Source organism: Acanthaster planci, linkage group LG07 (genome assembly GCF_054643075.1).
Source record: "Acanthaster planci isolate LZ-2023a linkage group LG07, COTS_SCS, whole genome shotgun sequence".
Taxonomy (NCBI): Eukaryota; Metazoa; Echinodermata; class Asteroidea; order Valvatida; family Acanthasteridae; genus Acanthaster; species Acanthaster planci.
In genome coordinates, this window is record NC_141783.1 from 20,464,989 (window position 1) to 20,490,260 (window position 25,272).

Here is a 25,272-nt window from a genome sequence, read left to right on the forward strand (position 1 = left end):
CAGGTAAGATTTTAAGAAAGTCATTCAGGAATCACGGTTGGTTGGTTGCAATTCCATTGACAAAATAAAAATACTCTTACTTGTAAAAACACAGAAAAGGGCTTGCTGATGCATGCAGATGGCACCATGATGGGCCTGGGAACCAGACCAGCGGTTGGCGCCAGTGCCATTGTGCAAGATGTTGATGTCCTGCCGTGAGACTCACAACTGAAACCTGATCGGATCCCCTGGCTGCTTGGGTTCCACTGTCATTAGCACCAATTTTCCTAGGCACTTCAGCGACGACGACGGCAAGCACGGACCAATTCAGTTCACTCCATGAGGGCCTTTTTAAGCGATCACAAGTAACTCATTTATGTGGAGACAAATTTCCACGAGTTAAAGGCCAAAAAATGGATTGGCGACTGATTAAATCTAATAACCTCACCAGTGAACAATAACAATCCATTTCTTGTTAATGTATTTGCTCTCAGGAGGTGTCACACCACAGGTCCTCCGTGCCGTCAAGATGGAGGCCGACGCGAATTCAGAAAATATTCATGTCGCTGGCAATCAGGAGATGGCATTTAGCCGATGCAAAACTGGAGGACTTTGCTCCAGAAGAGCTGACTGGGAAGACAAGAAGAGACTGGTTCAATCGATAGCTATGATACCAGGCCTTGTGCTTCAGAGGTCTGCGGGAAGGAATCGTGAGGTGGGCATGAGTCCAGCGCAATGCCAGAATTGCATCTTCGGCGTGGACTTTGGCAGGATCCTCCAAGCGCTGTCTCATTAAACCTTCTCAACGTATTAAGGCCCTAATAACATTAACAATGATACGGGTCTGCAGCCACCAAAATGGTTCGTTCAACCTGAACCCTCGTACATGTAGATATCCCACTCGTGCTGCTTCATTCACGCTGCACTAACGGGAACCGTGATGCATCCTCGCCGACGTGTACACACCCGTCTTACTCTCTCTCTGATTCATCTACACTCAAATGGTTCCTCGCAGTCAGACCAACATTAATCCAGTTACGGCCGCTCTGCTTATCCCCCTCAGCGCTTCTCCACAATTTTAACGGATCCTCAGTCAGCGTCAAGACTCCCAAGCTCTCTCAGAAAGAAAGGTTCCCTAAACTGAGCATGTCTCCTTTTGAACACAATCACTGAGAATAAATCACAACCATTTTACATGTACATGTACTTTTATCTGCAAGTTCAGAGCCAGACCAGACCCAAAAAAAAAAAAAATCAATAGACGGTACTTTGCTTATATTAATTATTCAATGAGACAAAATCTATAAATTGTGCTGAGTAAATACAGGTGGGTTTGCCAGTGGCATTGCATGTCATTTAGAAACCTTTGGGCAGAAATATGTCCTAAACAGGATGTGTGCATGTGCATATCATGCCTAGATTGAGATGCACAGTGCTTCCACATTAAGTATCATACAATAATCATACATATGAAAGTCACAGATGTTTTTTTCAAAAATAAGAAGGAAAGTTGCTCAAAATAAAACACACCTATAAAAATTTCAAAAACTCAGGAATACATTATATTGTGATAATGGAAATGTCGGTTGGCTTGGGAAGATCTAAATGTCAAACACATGCAAACACATCTAAATGTGAATATACATGTACATATCAATATAGTTCATGGACTTTTACGTTAATCACTACATCACTATAAAGTGTCTGGTGTACAAGGAAATTCACAAATTCTATTCACAACTTGTTGGTCATTACCATACTTACTGCTACGGATACTACATGTACTGTCCCTCAAGAATAACTGGAGGCCAGTGTTACTTAAATGGAGGCCAACATCATCTGCTTTGAGACTCGCATCATTCTATTTATTGTATCACCCAAAAAAGCATGAAATTTTGCAAGGTTGGGTGGCAACATAATTAAAAATTGCTTTTGGCTTTTTAAACGCAACCAAATCATCTTGGGTCAAAAGCTACACAAATGTAAATGTAAATACATTTACTGCAGACCATTGAAAGTCAGTGATGTTTTAAGCTGACATTACCTGCACGGATTTTCCCTGGTTGAGAAAAAAATTTCCTTGACTATTTTGGAGCTGGGATTTCAAGCTATTCATGGTGACAGGCAACTAAGATGGAAAGCTTGTGGTAAACACCATGCAATATCTCTTTTTGAGTCTGTGTGGTTCTGACGACGGACAGAGCACACTGTCTGAAACGTTGAGCCTCTCCGGTTCTTATCAGAACCACACAGACTCAAAAAGAGATATTGCATGGTGTTTACCGCAAGCTTTCCATCTTATTTTGGAGCTGTATCAATCAGAGCCGGCATATTCATAATCCGACCAATTAACAAAACTCTGGTCTTAGTGATTTGAAAAATATGGGTAAACTTACATGCATACAAATGTTCATCTCCAACTTATTTACACTTTGACCAGCCTGGTCATTCCATGTTGAAAATGCAACTGAGCAACTTTGAGTCAAAGTAACAATACACCTTGGGGCCTAATGGACATCATTAAGAGTTCACTGAGGCAGAATATTCAAATTTAATTATTTTCTGAGCCAAAAGAAAGCCAGAGCCAAAGGGTAACTCTATGTATTTATGCACATTATGGTTTCCAAGGGTACAGAGGTTGGTTTGACCTGGTCAAGCATGCCAACACACCATGTGCATAATAAACCCATGGGGTCAATGCATAGGTGTTGCCTCCACAAAGCACCAATGACACTCAAGGCTCAACTAGCATCTCCCTGAATCACAGAAATAGTTGTAGTCGGGAAACACATTGTATCTATTCCATTTTCCCAATTCAGCATATGGATTACAAACTCAAGAAAACAAGTCTAAACTGAGCTGTCTCAGTACAATGACAAAATAAATCCCTAAATCTTTATTCCTCATCCTAAAAATTACCCACTACACAATACTGCATGAGAATGAGCATTACAAAATATACTGGGCAGTCTGGGAAAAATCAATGGTGTGATATGAATAGCTCCCTCTTTTGGCGAGTCAGTGCCAATATGTTTCAGCAGCCAAGGGGGCCATATGGAACCAATTACATGTACATCTGTATGCCATGGCCCATGAGGGTTTGGGGTTTAAATGGAGGCAAAATTTCTGGGATACAGTCACATATTCGTACAATTTCCAGTAGGTAGTATCAAATAAGCCTAATTAGCCGTTTCAACTTTCAACTGATGTTTTTTTGGTTTATTTTAGGCACATTAATTACAAAAATAGTGATGGACAAGTAAGAAAAATGAATGAAATTTTTGACATACCAAGAAAGCTTTGCTCGGCTTGAAGAATAAATTGATTTAAAACTTTCTAACTGGACATTTCTTGCTTGAAATGTTCACTCAGCTAATTTGTAAACAGTCTTGAATCTGGAAGCAAGGCAGGCCACTGCGACATGATAAAAAAAGCCAGGATTTTCACTTTCATGGTACGGTAGTTAATTATTCAAGGAGATCAAACAAGCCTCATATTCCAAATGGACTTCGTGCAAAGCGTTATGCAAACTTTACTCACAGCAAACATTTTCTCCAACACTGCCGAATGGTGCAACTGCGTTGGGAGTTTCCGTGGTGATATCACGTTTTAGGCCAATTTTCCCATTAGAGTGTTTCCTTTTTTTTTTACAAGAATGCTCCTTTCATGCCCATTAAGGATTTTAATGAGGGAACTCAAGAATTTTCAGTGGGGGAAGAATCTTGCACTTTTTTTTGTGTTGACTGCTGATGAAGTATTGCACCAAGTCATAAAGTAATGCAAATTTAGACTAGGGTATTTGCACACTGTACTTATATGTAGTGCCTTCATGTAGATTCAGACCCAAAATTCTGGCTACAAAATGAAGTAAAAATATATTCATATGTACACAAATACTGCATGTTACTATCGTGTCCATCATGTTCACGATGGGTCAACGTAAAAAATGCAGTCTTCACAAGTGGAATTAAAGTCATTAAAAATTTCATCAGTGAGGCTTTAGTAATTAATTGGTCTTGCCCGGGAATTGGACAATGATGGGTCCTTGCTGACAATTTAATAGCCAGCTCTACCAAGACAGAACACCCCTTTTCAAACTCCAGAGAAGGCCATTACTTGAAAATTAATGAAGCATTAATGCCAATGATGGAGTCATTATTCATCCCAACCATTATTTCCTCATGCAGTGATATTTTCAAGGTCTCATTCTGCAGTTCGTTAGACACACATCAGCATGGGGTTTGATGAGTTCAGGCACTCTTGCAGACTCACAAAGTACTTGAGTAATAAATGAAATATACATATGTAACAGGCACCTCCCTACAACAGGGATCTTGTATGATGCGAAGTACTACTTTAGGACAGATATTAAACTTGTCTGAAAATATCAAATCTCGGTACTCTTCAAGTGTCAAAGCGTGATAGGGTTGAAACGTGCAGGCCAATACACAGCAAGTTTAGTAAAACTTGTAAAATTGGTCACATGATGTACTGTACAGGTCATCTTGCATCTTTTTATGAAGTTGTGCTAGTCTGGTGCTGCAAATTTACATTTCTCAAAAGACACTTACATTTACAAGTAGGACAAGAACAGAGACCAAGAACTAATGACGTAACGGTGCTAAATTTGTTTTGTTTTATCTCAAAGTTTTTTTCAAGATGTATTTGTGCGTTGGGGAGGTTTTTTTCGCAAGCTCTTGGACAAGCACTGAGCATACAGTGCTTATTAATATACGTCGGGTAAGGGCAAACCTGTTATATATAATCAAAGTTTTTTCTTAAACACTTCAATGTCTCTGCCCTATCACTTGATACTTAGGGAGGGTTGCCCATGGCTGTGTTCAAATTTTATGGCTGCGGCTAGAAATGACACATGTTGCTATGGAAGCCATTAGCTAGCAGCCATAGCCACTTCCCACAGAAGCATAGTGTGTTGAAGTCCCAGCAACAGCACCATAGAAGTTCTTCATTTTAGATGCACTGTATGTTTTTACTAGATACGCAATGTCATGAAATGGAAGTTCTCACCTAAGTCAAGGTTGCATCAGACCAACTGATCATCAGTGCCTAAACTGTCTTCTGCTGTTCCCCTTAATGATACCTTATCTGTTACTTGTCTCAAGCCAATTCCTTTGTAATAACTATCATATCTCCTCCAATTACATTTCTGTCCTCATTCAGGCACAGTCTGACAATTCGCTTCCAAAGCCCTCACTGGGCTTCTTATCAACACCAACTACAACACACAACTCCAACCTCAACTTTGCCGTAGGCTCCAAATCCAATGCCGCCTGCCATTTTTAATTAAAATCCCAGCCTCGCTTATCGTGTTTAGACCATTTGCTTAATAATTAATGCACTGATAGGCAAACAAATTCCACAGACGGAGAAAGATTCGACTGTGGCAATCTTAATTAAATAGTAGGATCACATTGTCCGGGCATTTTCTAGTCTCAGTTTCCGCCTGTTAGGGTATTTCAATCTCAACACGTGAAAGGTGCATGATGGGCTTTTGTTCAAAAGTTTCCCTGCAATATTAAACATTGTGAAGCCACAAAAAGAAAGGGCCAATATCTATTATGTTTACTCCTTCAAACCGTGTGACTCTACTACAATCTTGCTGTCGACAGAAGACTCATTGACAAGGCTGTCACAAAAGTTTGGACACAACATGGACCCCTTGCAGTGAGGCATCCAGCCTTTCCCTGCTAAACCTACATGTGTATTCACTGTCCAACGAATTGAAGAACACCTCTACCAACACACACACAATCTACTATGTTATAATCTTACACTTGCATACTTGTATGGTTCATCAATTTAGGTATAATTCGAACATGCTACCGTACTGACTGACACATTACTCTGTGTACAAGTACAATGTACTTCAACAGAAGGCAAAATTCACCAATAAGTTATCAAGTCAGAAACTGGGAAATAACTTAAAACAAAGCATCTAAGAATCAAATACAGTGAAAACTTGAAGGAAACAATTCCCTGTTTGAAGGAAACCAACATTGCACTGAGGACACCCATTGTATACAGTACAATGTACATGACTTTGTACAGGGACATGTGCATGTAAAAATTAAGAATTTCTAATATCTTTCAAAGTCATCTAAACAATAATTAAACCTTGTTTCACTTTCAAAAAATGACAGCAAATTCTCAATTCCATGTCAGTACCAGTCAGTGGATGAACTGGCCAATGTTAAAAGAGCTTTCTTTGCAATTTCAACCTTCTTCTTCAAATCCAGGTGCAACATCCCTTTTACAGCAAATTCAAGAAACTGACTTCAAGAAATCCCTTCACCTTTGCTGAAGGTCAGTGGCAGCACTGAAGCAAAAACAGCTCAGCAATGAAACCAGCAATGAAACCGTCATATGCATCCCAGATTTTTGTTCAATAATATATTTCTATACCATAAAAAGAAAAAAACCATACAGACTTATGGCTCCATAAATTTCCGTTTCATTTATTTTCTTCTTGTTTTTTGCCCCTCCCCTCCAACCGCATCGCTGATGTGTGACAACCAGCGAGGATTGGAGTACATCTGACAGCACCGTGAAGAGCATGCTGTCTCACAGTCAAGCGTGAGGGGCAGATCAGCGATGGGCTCACATGACCTCGTGAGGGCCGAAGTCACCTTGACGTTTTCTTTGAGGGGGGGGAGGAGAGTGGGAAAGAGGAATAGGGACCACCTGCATGGTGATGACAGCAGCCTTGGGATTGACCCAGATGATGGAAGTACATGTAATTGGCAGGCCAGGATGCACAGACAGAGAGGAACATTTCAAGGAGTTTGTTTTTAGGACCCTCTCTACTTGAAGAGACGGACAAAAATAAAGGTACACACATGCACAGGAAGCAGAGGAAGTTAATTGCGTAGGTTTGACTTGAGAAAGAACAAGTTGGAACAAGAGGGGTTAGACTGATTGGAAAAAGATGCCCATTCGCATGGCAGGAATCTGTCAGAGAGGAAGTCTTGCCTCTGCGGATTGGTGAGGTTGCAACATTAAATTTGGGTGATTTTCATTAAATAACTTTTCATAGCATAAAAGTTACAATGTGAAGGAAGAACATGACAGCTATAGTTTGGTGCATGTGTTGCTCGTTGGTATGATGGTTTGCATGTATCACATTGAAAGACAATGCATACGGTCCATAGACACCATACCAAAACAGTAGATGGTACTTCACTATATAGTCACAAAAGCTCTCACTTTGGGTGTATAAATTACAATAATGCATGTATGCAGGCATTCTTGTTCCACAATTGGAACCACTTAATGCATAACACGATACCAGTAGTTCTTGTGGCAACCTTTAACACTGCCAAGATGCACGTGCACCCCCCAAAATCCATCCGGTCCATGTTGTCCCGACAGAGGACAACCACAATGCGGTCTTGGCCTGGGCACTCATTCAGATACAGTGCAAAATGTATGATTGGTTTTCACAGGAATGTGCACAAAACCTCGGCATCTGCCAGTACATTTGTACAGTTGGCGACTATTAGCAATTACACTCAAGTCTGGCATACAACTTTGTCACCAAATACTGTAAGTGTTCTTGTGTACAGAGCCACAAAGTAAATTAACTTTACAGGAAACGTAAACATTACACTTTAAAGCTTAAAAAATAAAGCTTACATGTCTAGGCATACAAATATACATGTATGTACCTAAATTGTACAAGTACCGATAAGAAGCATACAAACATGTACATTTACAAATTATATTTTATTATTGCTAAAGAATATTTCCCTTTCCAAATTAACATTCTGCCACAAAGCTTTAATCCTGCATGGATTAAAAGGGAAAACTCAGTCTTCAAAGATGCGGTCATTAATTTTGTAGGGAGTCGTGTTTACCCGAGCAGCACCGACCCGCTTTCTGTCGGTCCCAGGGGCTTTTTTGAAAATCAGGAAGGCTCTTCTATTATCAAAGGCCCCATGGCAACAGATAAGGAGAGAGTCATGAAGGAAGAAAAAAATCCACTAGAAGAGGCAAGAATCCCTCCAAGATGTGAGGATCAGCTAAAAAGTGAGAGGAGAACCTCCGTGGGCAATTTCATAACACCACCACAGCAAGCATGGAACAATTTTCCACAAAACCCAGTGCTTAGTGCATGTGCGAGTGGCTCAGTGCCATCCACATATCAAGGCCATATCAACATCAGTTTTGATGAAAGGAACAGGTTAAAAGTACAATAATTACTTTCACCAATCTGCAATGATATAATCAGCCCTACAGCAAGCAGGCATTGGTGTAAAACAGGAATATGACTGTATTGTAAAGGCAGTCATGTTGGGTGTTAATATTCATGAGACTGCAAAGCCGGGGAAAATGGGTCCATTTTACATATACATGTAGGTTGGGAAAGGTGTCACAGTGACTAGTGGTTTTTAAATTTGTAATGGCATACCCCGGAAAGAGGTGAACAAGGACATTGACTGATGTGAGAAGATACATGTACACGCCACTTCAGCTCTGCCACATGTATGTACTTTATTGCAGGGTCCTGGCTCATTTCTCAGGGACTCCGTGATACCATTCTTAATCCCTTTTTGCTTGAGGGCAACTCAAAGGCAAGTGTGTCTTTGTGATCACCTGGCAATCACACCAGCCTCCAGGCAACCCACAGAAAGGACAACTATTTAGAGAAAACCAGAGAGTTCCGATTACAAGGAAAAGAGAGATGTACATCTGTCTGGTCTCATACCTCACCAATGAGGTCATTCAGAGGGGGAAAAGATGGCAGTCTAGTTTCCCAATAACTGCCTTGAGCATTTCTAACATGCCTAAGGTACCAGTCCATTCAAATACATTTAGTACCAGTATGCACTACCTTGGCAACACGCATACGTATAAAACATGAAGTAAACAGCTGATCCTGCCATCTCATTTAAAAGAATTCCCCACAGCTCCCACTTCTCCTTGAATTTGTCCCGAAGCCACACCACCAATGGCCCTCCCAAGTTTTCACAGTTCCTTTCAGTCATTCCGGAATAACAAATATTTCATCCCCAGTGTCCACAGTCCTAAAAAGAAATAGGTAGTTAGACAAACAAATATTTGTGGAAGCAAACATTTTCAATAAATTACATGTACCCTTGCGCACTTGTAGTTATCACATTTTTGTTTGACGAATTCTACTCTTTCATCCACTTCCATGTAAAACATGCACGTCTGTAATATGCAGCCGTATGATTGCAGATATTATAATTTGCACATTGTTGAAGCAAATTGTAGCTACTTGTATATCTTTCGTTTTACATGCACGAACATAAAGAGTCTATTTCAGGTTTTTAATTCCCTAAGGATTACAGTCTCAACTGTTTGAAATTGTAGCCTGTTTCATAAGGCATTGATAAACGTGGCTGCTGGAAATCCAGACCAGTTTCACAGATGGCAGGAAATCGGCCTCTTTTGAATAAAATGAATAAATAAGAGTGCTGTAACATGATGGTGTCCTGTTTTTGTGAAAAGAAACCACAACCAATGCCTACAAAATACAGAAATTTCGTCTAAAACAAAGGGAAAAACTTGATAATAAAGACTTCCACTATGCAGTAAGTTGAAGGCTGCAGCAGAACGCCCCTCAAAAAAAAAAAGAACTCCTACCAAGCTAAGCTTTTAAAAACGGCATATTTCTTCACAGGGCATGTCAGTTTTGTGAAAAATCAGAACTTGACTGTATTCTTGGGTAAGTTGGGTTGAATTTGGGATTCCTTAAAATTTCTCACAAGTTTGCCTTCGTTTGATTTTTTTTTGTTTAAATCACAGCTGAAAGATTTGTGATCTCAAAAAACAAAAGTGCCCAAGGGGGGTGAGGAGAGATCAAGACTGAGTTCCCAAACTGAAACATGAATGAAAGCCAATGGTGGACTCTGAGGTTCTTGACAAGCACTCATCTCCCCTATACACACACATGAGGTCTGAAGTCTGTCTTGTTTCTTGTTTACTTCAGAAATCCCAGCTCCTCTGAAATGTCAGCATCAAGTTGAGGCCAACTGGTCTGGGGGGGGGGGAGGTGAGGAGATGGACTAACAGAGAATATTATCAACTGAATTTGCAAAAGAGAAGTGGCCAAGTTAGATAGCAATCACTTGAGATGCTAGACCTGTTTCGGGGGGCCATTGGGATACTCGGCGCTTGTGATAAACACCAGTGATCCATCAATATTTATTATTTTTCTTCTGCAAACTTGTTTTGCTGCAATATTTTAAATTCTTATCTGTTCACTAAGATGGTTACCATTCATCAATATGTACAAATCGACGGGTACAACGACAAAATCTCTCATTAAAATTAAAAGTGATTTGCTCTTCATCTACATGTACATTTCTTGTTTTCCGTCTACAAACCACTTTACCTGAGATATCTAGACTGGTTGATTGTAGATTGAGATGGTCAGCGTTCAATACAAGTGTGCAAATGAATGGGAGAAACTACAAAATCTGTTATGGAAATTGAAGGATATTGGCTTTCCATCAATTCATTACATTCCTCCTTCCTTGCAAACGATTTTACTGAGCTTATTGAGATGGCCTGCCTATTGAGATGGCCTGCTTTTGAGATGGCCTGCTTACTGAGATGGCCTGCTTATTGAGATGGCCTGCTTATTGAGATGGCATGCTTACTGAGATGGCCTACTTATTGAGATGGCCTGCTTATTGAGATGAGATGGCCTGCTTACTGAGATGGCCTGCTTACTGAGTTGGCCTGCTTACTGAGATGGCCTGCTTACTGAGATGGCCTGCTTACTGAGATGGCCAATGCTTTCGATAAATGTGCAAAACAAAGTAACACAACCTGCCATAACAAAGGAATTATATCTGATGTTTTCCTTCTACAAACAACTTTGAGTTTCCTCATAATTTAGGGGATAAATTGGTTTGAATGTCATGGGATTGTGCATGTAATCAAGGGATATGCACAGTTAGAAACAAACATCTTCACTTCTGCCTGAATTAAATATGAATACTGTAGTTCAGCCTTTCTATTTTTTCCCAAGCAAAAATAAATTTACCTCCGACAATGTCGGAGTACACTAAAGCAGCATGACTAAATGTTTGAAAAAGCAAGACCTGGTGAAATTTCCAAGGGTCTATTTTTCCCATGGAAACATACTGAGCTGTGTCGGTTTCTACAGGATGAAGGGACTGGAAATATTCTTTTTTGGAAAGCAAGCTTGGAACAGTTTCTATTTTCGCCCAATTGCCAGAAGTGGGTCAACTAATTTCACACCAGGGAAGTGCACCCTCCGAGATCCCTAAGGCGGAGCCCAACATTCCTCACATGAACAGTCTAATATTATAACTATGAACAGTCTCCAGCACTGTCCTTTTAGTACAGTGAGAAAGATCATTGAATGGACACATACCTGGTGGGGGAATGGTTGAACCAAATATCAGAATGTCAGGAATGTGAGATGAAAACAGCAGCATGCGACACATCCACGGTGAATTGGGTCAGCGGAGAAACAAACACACAGAAGACAGAACAAAAGCAAGGAAAAGTGTTATAGCCTTAAGATATTTGAATATCATTAACATCGCTGGAGAGTTTGCTGGGATGAAAACAAACCCCAAAAAGAAAAGAAAAGAAAAGAAAAAAAAATGTATGGGGGCACTGCAGATTTACAAGAACTTGTGTGTAAATGTACAAGAAAATTCCTATTATGTAATCGGTGAGCTGTATCATTATTTAATACACATACAATGTACACGTATCCTTATTTGTAGTCAAACATGCACAGGCGTAGCATAAATAGTGTGGACCTCTGCACAAAAGAAGTCCACATCATGTAGGGTATGATGGCGTAGTGTGGACTCCCACACGTCCACACAATGTTTTCCCCTCTCTGAAAAACAGTTTCAGAGGAAAATTGGGGTCAAGGTTATCTGTGGCAAAATGAAGAGGAACAGTCCAGGAGATCATCATCAAAAATCCAGCTCAAAGGAGTTATCCTAGTTGGAGAAGAAAGAGCATTTTCCTCAAGTTTCCTTAAGCACAGGAGAACAAAGGAATGTCCACACTTTGTAAGTAAAACAGGTAAGGGTGTACATGTAGGTGTGGGTGTTTACTGTACAAAGAAACCAAAGCATACATGTACACCTTCATGTGACTAGAGGAGGGGACACAGGTGTGCGTGACCTCATGTTTCAGGCTCAACATTTTAGTACACCAGTGATTCGTGATGATGAAACGTGTGGTACAATTTGCAGGCAGATCCACTGCACTTTCAGGGGCATATAAATGAAGAGTTGTCACAAACTAAACCTGGTTAGAGAGGGACATGTGCTTGTGAATTGATTTGTACCAGTTGCCATTTCTACACTTTGTTCTTCTCATTTCCATTTTTCATCTTGTCCTGATAAGACAACCGGCTTCACTTCACAGCAGATCAATGCCAATTTTTGCCGCACCGATGAGCAGCCGTGATTGGTTCCCTGGGTGTGAAACTCACCCTAGCCTTGCTCAGGTGATCGGGCCCTGCTTTGCCGCGAGCCTGCCGCTGCAACTCACGCCTGGCTGTCACCCCCAATTGACAAAAGTCAATGTTTTCGGAACGTCATTTCAAAACAATATCTGGGTTTCTGGTGCACTCGTAATTGACTTGATTTCTCTGAGGGTTCTTCAATGTATATATCAAGGAACAGAGTGGACTGTGTAAATTTATGAAATTACTTACGAGTAAAGAAAACATTTCTTTTAGAACCACCCCCAAAACTGGATAAATACAGTAATAGCGTGGTCAACACACCTACAGAAGGTAGAAGTACATGTAATAAAAGTTGAACACTTTGACAAGTTTGGAACGCCGTCTGCAGTAAGCGTTTTATCCATTACTGCCCACAGCCTCATTGAATTGGCAACACTATACAAGTGTAGAGTACCTCCACTGATTAAATCAGCCTGCAGTGCCTTATAAATGATGTGCCCTATGACATTCAACCTGATGGTAGGCATTGGGCAAAATATCTACATATGTGGCCTTGACTTGTCTACCTGCATGTATTTACTGAACCATGCTGTGACCATCACAAACCTGAAAGTGCAACTTTCCTGTATCAATTTGTATATGCAGATAGATATTTCCAGCTATATCAATTTGGTTTGATTTTGCTCATGAGTAATTGGCACCAAAAGACCAACACAGGTGATTTTGTGAAACTATTTAAAGCAGTCTGTATCACTTTGATCTCATGTACAGTCTCATTTATATGTAATTGCCTTACATGGTGGCCAATTCATTAACTTTAAAGCAGAAATAAAGACTACGGTTGTCCATGTGGACTTTACCTTATCTGCCAGACCTTGGTATAAAAAGCAATATATGAAAAATTACCCGCAGACCATTGCACTTGTGGGCTGAACTCCATCTCGGCAAATGTTGCCAGCATTATCGAACAATTTCCCACTAGATGTAAACCAACAGATTGCAAATGTTTGACAAGTTTGTGTCAGTGGGACGTAAGGAAGGTGTTTACTGCCGAAGCTCGTCGAGCACAGCTGGGGTCGGCAAGATGAGGTACACAACATCTTTACATTTCTGGGAAACTTTCATCAAGACGGACACCCACTACATACTCCTCATAAGACAGGGTACCAACCACTTGACCTCAGTCAAGCAGAGCCACATTCAACTCGCAAAGACTAATCAACGAGAGATGTCTTCAAAATACAAGGTTCGCACACTGCAAACAGCTGACACTTATCTTGGCGACAAACGCCCCACCGTTATCAAACTCTAATCAAAACCAGGATGCCAATTCAGCACTAGAGAGTTATTAAAGGATGCTTGATTAGTTTCATTTGGTCACACAGATTTATTTTATTTGGGTTTTTTGTTTTAACTTCCTCTGAGATTCATAACATGACAACAAAGGACAAAAATGATCAGTCATCCAGAACGATTATTTGCTCACACACACGTAACATGTGATTTTGTACTTGAGCAATAAAGCAACTATACATAGACAGGTTGAACCAAACATAGACCACTGAAAATCCAGGCATCTCTCTCTGTCTTCAGGCTCTAAAGCCAATGAAAATGCACTTGGCTTTCATGCAAAATAGAAATCAAACCAAATTTTAGATGTCAACTTTGAAGGACTCCATTGTTTTCAGCATTTAAATCAGAGTAATGAAACAACTGTGCAAAACTAGAGGCAGTTGCAAGCAGAATCTTCAACAAGTTCAGCTGGGTACTGCATCGTGAATTTCAGGCTTTGACGGCGAAAGCTTGTACCGTAGGAAATAAATAATGCAGTCATATACACAGCGTGCCGGCAACTAAATGTACATGTACAGAAAGTGGGAAATGGGATGAACAATGAAGCGTCTCCTTGCAATAAATGAATACTGTGAATAACAGAAACATCAGTGGCGCATTTGTAGCTAGGATTTTACAAGTGGAAGGGGGGCATAAAGGGAGTACCAGCATCTTATGGGGGGCACCAGCTTTCAGTGGTGTGGTTTTTTGGGGGGCAAGTTTATGTTACTTTGTTAAATATCCATTCATCCATTTTTTTTTTCAGTCAGAGGGCACCAGAGGGGGAAGACAGGCCCCCGTGGCTACAACACTGAGAAACATGAATCACAGTGAGACAAAGAGCATGTTGCATGGTCCTCCGTTCACTCAATTAACACTAAAGGTTAAACTGCTCTGGGTGGCTTCAGGACCAACTGGGAAATCAGCCCAATTGAGAATGGGACCACTGCAAGGCACCTTGTGCCTTGTGTAAGGTGGATAAGAAGACTAGAGACTTCTTAACTTGTGCAAAAGAAGATTAGCTTAGTAAGAGCACAATACCAGCTTAAATGCTAAGCAGTTTGTTGTTTTTGTACATGTAATGACTGGTTCTCCTCCAATTTTCATATTCCTGTTGGTAAGAATCATGACGCCAGTATAGCAAACTTCTAATGCCCATTTGGGAATGTTAGTCTTTTTTCTCAAGGGAGTTGTGACTTATAATTGTCTACCTGCATGTATATGAAAAATAACCTCTCACTTCAAACCTCCTCTGAAAAGAACAGGTAATTTGCAACAAAATTAAGAACACTTTAATCTAACAGGGTGGTCAGGATTCGATGAGCAAAAGGAACCCGTCCCCCGTCAATGTTGTCACAACTTTAATTTGGCCAAACAGACTGCCAGCACGCACAATGTGCACACAATCACAATTAGTCTTAGTCACTTGATCCACATTAATGTATCTTGTTCCATTTTGGGGCTTGATAGCAGGAGGGGCATGCCGCTCAAAATGTCAGGTGGATCAGCTCTGTGAGCTGTATGACCCTGGAGGTACAGAGGCTGCAATTAGAGGGCACAACGGGTAAGCTGAGCTAGCTTTTCTTTTGTTATCACCACCGGCATTAACTCGGAAAATTTAGCCAGAAATATTTCAAAACAACACTGAGTGCTATTAGGTACATGCCTGTGGCTCCACTCAGCTTAGCTTAGCTTAGCTGTCTAATTCAAAGAATTTTCTTGTTGAAGACCAACTGTAATTGGGAAGAAATGAATAAATTTCAAAATATTTCATGGTAGACAAATAAGATTTATAATGAGGTTTGTCTAGTTCATCCACCAAATAAATCTAATATCAAGCCTACAATAAGCCAGATAGGCACATGTACATGTATTTCAACTGAGCAAGTGCGCATTAAGATCTAATGACGTGTACCTTTTAACATCGAGACACGTAAAAGCTGTAACCAGGCTGCAAAATACTTGCATGTGATAAATACGACAGACTGGGAAGGGGAAGACTTAAGTGTTTATTTTAAAAGTCTCTCCTTGCCCCCCCTCCCTTTAGCTTTACCTTCAGTGCGTAGAAATCAAAGCGTTTATACAACATTGACATGTACAACGTGTACAATGTAGTGTTATGTGAATGTATTGGAACACACATGTGCATGGCCTTGAGGTGCATGCACTAAGCTTTCAAATTTGCTGCTCCTGAAACGAGACAGTCTTGATTTAAATGGAAAATTACCAATGATGAGTCACTCATTTTTCCATGCATGATCTCCATACTTCATTGACATTACATACTATCGCATAATCCATACAATGTTTACACAACACCTCACATGTACTTCTAATGTTCTCTTTTTGTTTAGCCCGGCTCGGTCACATTATTCATACACCACTTGTGTCAAATGGTAATGTGCTGCGCACACTGTCTTAATAATGAAACGGCCATAATTTCTTAACGAAAATGAGGCACGCGAAATCATTTCAATAACCAAACCAACAACCTTTGTTGCTTCGTTGGCCATGGGCCCTGAAGGTTGAGCTGTGCTAGGCAATCGGCGATTATTCATTACAGGAGCTTGCAGGTTTCTGCACAGGTTCGTGGATTACAAAACGGACTGAGAAATAATGCTGAGCTTGCCTGGCTGGACAGCCAAGGTAAGACCTTGGACAGAAGAAACATGTTAAGAAATTGCCTCTGAAATTGGATAGAGGAAAGGGGGGAGGTCAACATAAGGAAAACGCTGAAGTCTACTGCACAAACACAGGACTCAAGTGAATTCTCCAGTTCAAAAAAGCAGGCTGATCTTTTTTCTCCAGCATGTGGGCAAAGCATTCAAATTTTACTGAATTTGGTCTTTTTACACCATAAAATCATTACTAATGGCCACAAAGACTCAACTACTGGCATTTGACTGTTACATGGAAGAACAAAACTTGACCACAAAATGTGGAAGCTGCTGGTAGCACTTACCCACACAAATAAACTTGAACATGTCTTGGAAACTACCCCTGAACCCAACAAAATTATCCTCTCCCACGAAAAAAAAAAAAAAAATGCCAGTAGTTAACCCTGCTTTTAGCAAATACTATAATTATTTAACAGAAATGGATGCATATGTAAGGAAACCCGCTTGTTTCAATAATTTATACTTTTGAATCAGTAGGCACTGATAACATTAAGAACAAATGCCCACTTCTTTTTCCAATTTGGATGCTTGACTGATGGCTGTCATTATGCTGATCTTACAATTCATGCCACCCCCCCAAGCTAAGAAGTTGGTCCTTTCTCATATACTGGGACAATGAGGCTTGTTGTCTGAGCCCCGGAAATCACTTTATAAGGGTCCACTGGAGACAGCAGGAATGAGTAAGACATTTATTCATCAAGAAAGGCCACATTATACAAAGAACCACTGTTGAAAGATCCCATGCTTGACACACACATGTACATGACATGTGTACACAGTACATGTACAGACTACAGTGAAGAGGCAAGGGACAGCTATCCAATGTAGGCCGAGTTCAGGCGGCTTGTTCTCATATGTTCACAAACAGATTTCGGCCGCTCAGAACGCTGGGAACAAACAAACAACCGGTTACCGATGGTAGTTAGTGACAAGCAACATGCAACATGGCGGCGTCCATGTTGGCTACGTTATTCGCGAGTTAATGTTTGGATGGGCTGAATTCTTTTCTATATAAACAGGAACATTCATTTCTGTGTTACGGAAAATAATCAATGTTAATTTTGCAAAACTTCCCATTGTCTATGGCTTTGGAAGCCATCTCTCTACTTTTTGCAGCTGTTCAAAAATCAAAATTGCATGAGTTTTTCCGTGTGTTCCTGTAAAACCCTGACGAGGAGGTGGTGTGTGATCCTGTTCCGAGAACAGTGTTCTTGAGTGGTGTTTCCGCTGTTCAAGCGCGAGAACAAGAAACCCGTGTCAAGAACAGGCCGCCCGAACTCGACCGTACCGTACTATGCTGCCACCTGCAGCACAGCACACGAAGGTTATTTCTAAATGCACTGCACACATAGGGAATGTTTACCATCTACATGTACATGTATGGTTTTACCCTTAGCAACTACAGGGAAATAAAGGAATGAAAAAGCATGAAAAATTGTAGGCCTATTTGGCACTGCATAAATGTGGATTTAACTCAAACTTGGCCTGTTTTAACATTTTTGCAGCTGGAACCTTTTAGATTCAGTACACAGCATTGTGGAAATTCGAATGTCCAGTTATTAGATTTAACTCAAACTTGGCCTGTTTTAACATTTTTGCAGCTGGAACCTTTTAGATTCAGTACACAGCATTGCGGAAATTCGAATGTCCAGTTATTACGGGGTACTCAATCTGCATTTTCTTCTACTCTGTAGCATTTTCAAAATCTGTCTTCCTTTATGTATCTTTAAAATCCACACACTTGCTTCAAAGTTGGAACACAGCCAGCCTGGAGAAATTTTATTTTAATCTGTGGAATCTGTTTTGGTGTAGAAGTGGAGTACATGTACATGCATCCCAAAGACTGTTTGCCATGGCATGCACGTACATTTAAGTAGAGAAAATTTCTGTGAATGTTATCAAAGTGGCACAAATAAATGAACCTTCAAATACAAAGAGAAATCAGACTACGATGTACATCATCTTTAAAAAAATCTTGCCTCAGTGCCATGGTTCCACTGTGACATAATCATTCTAATGCCACCCAGATTGATTTGCAAATGTACAGGGCACCCCAGAGTTGTAAAAATAAACCTCCTGTTATCTTCTACATCTCTCCTTGACAGCTGTTCAGTGAAAGGGGTTCCTCTGAACACAGAGAAACCCCTCGGGCAAAGACATGATAATGCTGGCCCAAGTGCCATGAAATCATGACAGAGTGGTTGTGCTGTGCACGTGAAAAACAACGGAAGCAAAAACGATAGGTGGATTTTAGTGGGGCACTTCCACCACACTCAATAGCAATTTTTTTCAGTAACATAAAGTTTATAACCACAAACTGGACAGAGCTTGCTGAGTGGTTTATACATACCAGTATAATAAGATATATAATACTTGTATAACATATTCTAAGCTTCACGAATGGTACTTGTGCTAAATTAATAGTTTCTAGAAAGACTATTTCTCCATACTCAATCATTGCACTGCTCCCGTTCCTCGGGCTTAGGTGAATTTCAGCTCCAATTCTACACCCACAAATACCTACATAATGATAAACTTAACTGTTGAGGCTACCACTTGACTACTGGCAGGTTAAAATGAGTTTCAGTTAAGAAAAGCTAGGAAGGTGGCTTGTTTTTCACGTACAAGTATCATCTTCTGATCTTAACAGCTTATAATTTTTACCTTCTATCGTAAGAAAAAAAGGCAATAGAAATATGTGAATTGACAAAAAAATATTACATAGTCATGCTATGAACACCATTTTTGCCCTTGAAAAATGTAGATTCAATTTTCAGTGGGAATTACAACATGACTAAATAATGCTGCTGATCTCTTCTGACTAAAACTTGTTTGTTCAGGCCCCAAGGAACATGTATGTTCTTGAATTTGGATTTTAGAGGCTTAATTAAAACCGATTCATACAGGTATTTGGTGCAAAAGCAAACACAAACATGTTTTTGTGACATTAGATCACACATCTGCACAGTGAATTCACAGCTTGTCAAACACATTTCAACTCAAACAACTTTCACTGCGACTGTTTCGTGCAATCAATTGGCTTCACTTTCGAGTTTGCCTGAAGTATGAACCAGGCTTTAGAATTTCGAACTGCGTGACTATAAATGGAAGACGTACAGTACACAAGGTACATGTACATAACATGTACCATACCAGTATACTGAACAGCATTGGTGTTGTCAAACAGAATTTTAGGTACCAGCATAATTTGGTGGACAGAACATGGATAAAACACACACTTAAGCTTCTTAGCATCACAGGCACTACATACTGGCTAGCATGTCAGTAGATGTAGTACACGCTAATTCATAGGAATTCCACTAGATGTGGATTCCGCGGAAAACCACCAAATGCCAGCAAGATCTTCAATTTCAAAGTTTTAGCAATTCAAGTACACTCTAATTCATTTACACTTAAAGACAGATGGTACTGAAACGGTGCACTTCCAAAAGCTGTTGGAATTCTTGGAGGAAGGGAAAGACACAGTAGATGAGGGCCTACATACACAGGGGCGTTTTATGCCCCAAATACAAATGTTGATGCGTAATTCATGCTTATGATATACATGTACATGTATATCAACATGTACATGTACATGTACATGTAAATGTATATCAACATGTACATGTCTATGTATATCAACCTGTACATGTACTTTTGTCATTCGATTTCAACGTTGACGTAGGATTTGAGCAAATGTCTATTGTTCAGATGGATTCCATACACAGTTTCTCCAATATCCGTTTCAACAGGTTTACCACTGGTTCACTGCATAATGACTGCGTCTACATGTACTATGTGCAATGACTCAGGGACTGAGTCATTTGCATTTTACAACTTCAATTGCTATTGTAATTCAGACATTTTTTGTTAATGCTGGTATAGTATGACTGGTTACAGTCAGATGGTTGGCTTGAGTAAAAAAAATTCCAAATCGTGTAAGCTTTGTAGTATCTTACCCCTGAAAGATGCTTGGTAATTAAAAATGAACTACATATACATGTAGCTCAAGAACAAGATGTGTGCCAAAGAGGCAGTTACAAGAAATGTGCTTGCTCGGGCCACAATTTCTTTCAAACTCTTGCCCTAAATAACAGGCATTATCTTACATCTACCCATAATGCTAACAACAGTCGCACCAGGTTGATCACTGACAACATAACCACATGATGGGTTACGCGGCTAAAAATCCACATCAATAAATAACACACAGGCTATGAAAGCATCAGAATGCACGTAGCTGACACTTCCATTATTTGAAGTCAGATACATTGGAACCAATCTGTCATTTTTGTATGATAAAAAAATGAAATGACTGATCACCACACAGAATCAAACAGGGAAAGACGCTCAGGAATTGCAGACTGTAACCACATTCTTGGTGTCTTTATGAAAATGGTAATTTTTTAAGACTACTAGTTCAAGAGATCACTACTGAGAGGACATTGACGATGGTGAAGAGTGTAATAATGCCAATCATGAGTCAACTTTTGTGTTGTTTAAATTTTTTTTACAAGCATGAATTATATTTTGAATAATTTATTTTTCTGTGTTACTCAATATTTCTCTTGATTAAATCGTCAAAACTTGCAAACAACCAATCTCCCGAAATTTGTTTTGACAAGGTGTCTTCGGCCACTTCATTAATCGCCACATTCGAGATGACACAACTCCCTGCAGGGCAATCCAGCAGCCATGTTTGATCCACAGCATGGACAACACACGTTTATCATAATGAACAGCCTTGCACGTGACGCATGCACAACGTGCAATGCAAGTCATTGGAGCCAACACAAGGTAGAAGCACCACACTACGGACAGCAGAAGCACGAATATTTCTCTGTTATCAACAGCGACATTAAATTATAGTGCTAAGATGTCCAGTGCGCATCTTGAGAATTTAATGAATGCTTCACAATGGATGAAGAATCTTTCCCCTTTCTATTTAAATGGAAGGCAAGAAAGACCTACAGATACGGATGCAAATGGAATTATGAAAAATTTACAAATGTGTACTGCATTTGAAGAGAGCTTTATAATTACATGTACAGTGTTTGTCCCAAACAGCGTGTGCACTGAAATATTAATTACATTGTTACTCACGTCTGCATAGATTTGTACTTGCTGAAATTTATTCAGTATAAATCCTGTGTGGTCAATTATTCCAATGAGAAATTTTGATTGTAATTTACTGGTAGCATGCATGTAATCTTTCTGAGTGTAACTGCATGCATTGTACTTGTGTACAGAAACACTTTCTTACACCGACCTTATCTCCTTCGTGTAAAATTCACCAAAATTAATGGAGCCAAGAAGGAATAAATTCAGTAGTTTTGAGAAAAACATTTAAAGTCATTATCAGATTACCAGGTAAAAAAGCTGATAATTTTTTGTTCTTTACATCATGGAAAACATTTAGTAATGTTTATCAATTATATATTGTATTTCAAAATTATTGTGAAATGTCGCAAGTACCCAGGAGTATGAAATGAACTTGAATATATTAATTTTGTGCATGTACACTGTTACGCCACTATGTGGAAATGATTGGTGATGGTTTTATGGATGTGTGCATTATTTACACCAAGGGCAAAACCACAGAAGTAGGCATTTAAAATTCATCATCCCAATGACCTTTGACTTTTAAAGTTAGAGCTTTATCTCAATCGCCTGTATTGGAAGAAAAATATTCTCCAAATACGACTTCTTAACTTCTGCATCCATGATGGATTGGTTGTTTCTGTAGCCACAGAACCCAAAGTGTTTTGTAAACAAGCATTGACTACGACACTCTGAGAGGACAAGAACAGTGCAGGGACCCTGTATTCTGTGCACATAAATTACTGTGAGTGACAACAAAAGCCCCTGTCCACATCTGCTAGAGTTGAGCAGTTCAGCAGTTCATTGGAGACACATCAGCACTCTGTGCATCTGTGGGGTGCATGCCCCTAGGTGTGTCTCATTCAAGTGTGTTGTTGTGTTGAGTCAAACTGTTTACAGAGAGACAACTGTCAATCATGGCTATGTAGTAATTACTGACAGTGGTAAAAATGTGCTTTCACAACTGAAAGATGCGCGTGAATAATTGCACTTTACCGATAAACATAAATACGATTGACAGTGTACATGAGCACCTTCAAACATATGGTTCTGGTGAGCTCGGAGTGTTTATTTTGCACACTGATTTTTTTATTGACATCTGCCATGTCTGTTAATCACTCTTCCTAGTGAACTCACGGAAGTATAATATTTGAAAGATTTCCTACAAAATATTGACGTAAGTGCATCCTCCCTGAAAAAAAATTCAATGCCTAGCAAATGCATGATAAGCATTGATACGGTGAATGTGAATTCTAACAATGTTTACCTTTGCTGCAATGTCATTCTTGAGAGCCAGCATTTGTAGAAGCGGATTAGGCATCATCATGAGAGGGGATACCACATGTCCAGCTCCCAGACCCACTTGGTTTACCTGGCTGTTGAAGACCTTGGCCGCCTTGTTGTGCGGCATGGATGCTGCGGCTGCAGCCGCTGCTGCTGCAGCCATTGCTGACGATAACTTCAGATCTTTCATCATGTTCTCTCCACAATGCGAGAAAAATTCTCCCTTTTTTGGCAGGATAGATTGACCCCTCCTGCCCAGAGCACTGCAAACCAGCAGTGCTAAATTAATGACACAGGACCGAACCAGACTACCAGAGCTGAGAGCACAACGCACTGTTTGTGCCTCCGTAAAAAAGCATCCAAAATAAAATTCAGAAATGGCAGGGAGAGAAAGAACAGGAGTCAGGATTTCAGCCAGACAAAGGCCTGCGTGCATGTGCAATCTCAGTGATGAATACCATGCAGCATTATGTTGATATAGCTGTTATGCATCCCATCGCGGTTGAACCCGAGCTAGGTCAGTCCATAGGCGGTATGCTGCACTGTTCAGCTGTCTTTCTCGGGGTCTAGCTTGCCGCTCTTTCTCCCGGTGAGTTCCCGTGCAGTTGTGCTAGTACTTCTCAATCTGTCCTCTCATTCTCTCCCTCTCTGCTCCTCTGATTTGATCCCCGCATAAAGTTCGTTGGCCAAGGTTAGACCGTGCCTCCCTACTGGCTCACAGCTGGACTTCCTGGCTTTGGCTTGCAAGCTCAGTCATTTCGTCATCACCAGCATCAGGTCAAGACAGGCATGGAGCTCTCTCACAAATATTCCCTGGGCTCTGGCCATTCCCATAAATCAGTGCACTCACGGTTTTTGTGGTCTGTCGGAATGATGCTGTAAGGCTCGTGGCTAGCATCACACAATGACAGCACTGTAGTGGCCTAAGACACCATGCCAGCACACACATGCACGAACTGTCCACTAGTTATTGAAATCTGACGTAGGGCAAAATTATAATGAGTTGGCTTGTGAAGGTGGGTAATTACATACACAGGGAACTGTGCAGAGTGCTGTTGTTAAGCCTGTACACTACACCAGCCCTTACCTCCCTGCCACACATGGTGAGAGTGTCCACTGTTTATCCTAATTCTTGGTTTCTTTGTCTGGCCTTGTTTATTGCCGCTGCTACCAGGAAAAACAACATCCATGTCCCAGCAGCTCCACCACACAAGAAGTACAGGCAGGATTATCACACATGCGTGTCTGCTCTCCACTCAAACAGGCCGTACTCTTTGTTTGGTTAATATGCAGATGAGGAATTCATCTTGGTTTGGGAAAGCCCCTCATCCACCTGGTCAGTGATGCTCAATCTTTGAGGATCTCTTTGTGCAGTGTGGGTTCAGGAACACCCATTGTGTCTAGCTGGAGACACAGTGAAATGGGCACTTACATTGATGTGTGGGGGAACTTTCTTTTGTGTGGTGTGCAGATGGAAGGCCTGCCCTTCTCACATGGCTCTATCCAAAGCCTGTGCAAATATGATTTAAATGACAATGGGGGATATTGTAACAAAGGATTGGCACACTCCAGGCACGTGCCACTTTCAGTGGTGGAAGCCACCCTGTACAGACAGGATACCGTAAAATAAACTATGTAAATATTCAGTAGAACAATGTTTGCTTGTCACATGGCATGGGTTTTTTGCTTAATGAGCTTCATACTGTGTGTGATGCACTGCAAGGGATATTTAACGAGGTTACAATTTACATGTATTTAATTCAGCCAGGACATCGCTAGGACATGGTGTTATCGTTATTGTGCTGCCCAACAATATACACTGCTGCAAAGTTGTAAACCAAATTTACATGTACATGTATAGTGCAGCTAGACACATTTTTCAGGGTTGCAGCTATGATGACTGGCGCTGGCCAGGGCTAGCCACCACTCAACATTACCGGCCGGCACTGGGGATGAAAATGAAGTTTGCCGGCCAGCACAAATTACAATGTATACTACATTATAGCAATTTTTTTGCGTTGAGAGGGATAATAGGCTGTTTTTATTTGTTCAAAATTGTCAAAAACAGCTAGCACTAAACAATTCCTAGTTACAACCCTGACATTTTTGCTCACTTATTGAGGGCATGGATATATCAAACACCACTAAGATGTGGCATTGAGCCAAATGGAGAGAAATAAATATTTTTCTTCCTCCAAGTAATCTACGTCTATAAATACTTGATTTGTACATTAGTGAATTATTATGCAATTAAGAGCCATCTTTAAAAGAATTCTGGCGAGAAAATGGTGCCCCAAAATGTGCAAGACAAAGTTACCCACTGACATCACTTCCCTGTACAATACTGGTACAAAGACAGGGTTCTGACTTTACCGGTACGTTGTTAAAAAAATAAATTAACACTCTGCACTGCTCTGAAATTTTGACATTTTGCATGAGTGGCTGATC

General features: G+C 40.4%; 1 protein-coding gene across 8 annotated transcripts in view; it reads right to left on the reverse strand.

The window, feature by feature from the left end:
* The window catches only part of LOC110976086 (RNA binding protein fox-1 homolog 3-like), a 164,890-nt gene that overhangs the window by 76,971 nt on the left and 62,647 nt on the right, over positions 1-25,272 (reverse strand). Inside the window, exon 1 of one of the 8 annotated variants that reach the window (XM_022229065.2) lies at positions 22,808-24,282. The exons of the other annotated variants lie outside the window; for them this stretch is intronic. Coding sequence (XP_022084757.1) covers positions 22,808-23,260 — 453 coding nt within the window. The 5' untranslated portion in view covers positions 23,261-24,282. Of the gene's footprint in view, positions 1-22,807; positions 24,283-25,272 lie in introns of those variants that run through there. 8 annotated transcript variants of the gene reach the window in all.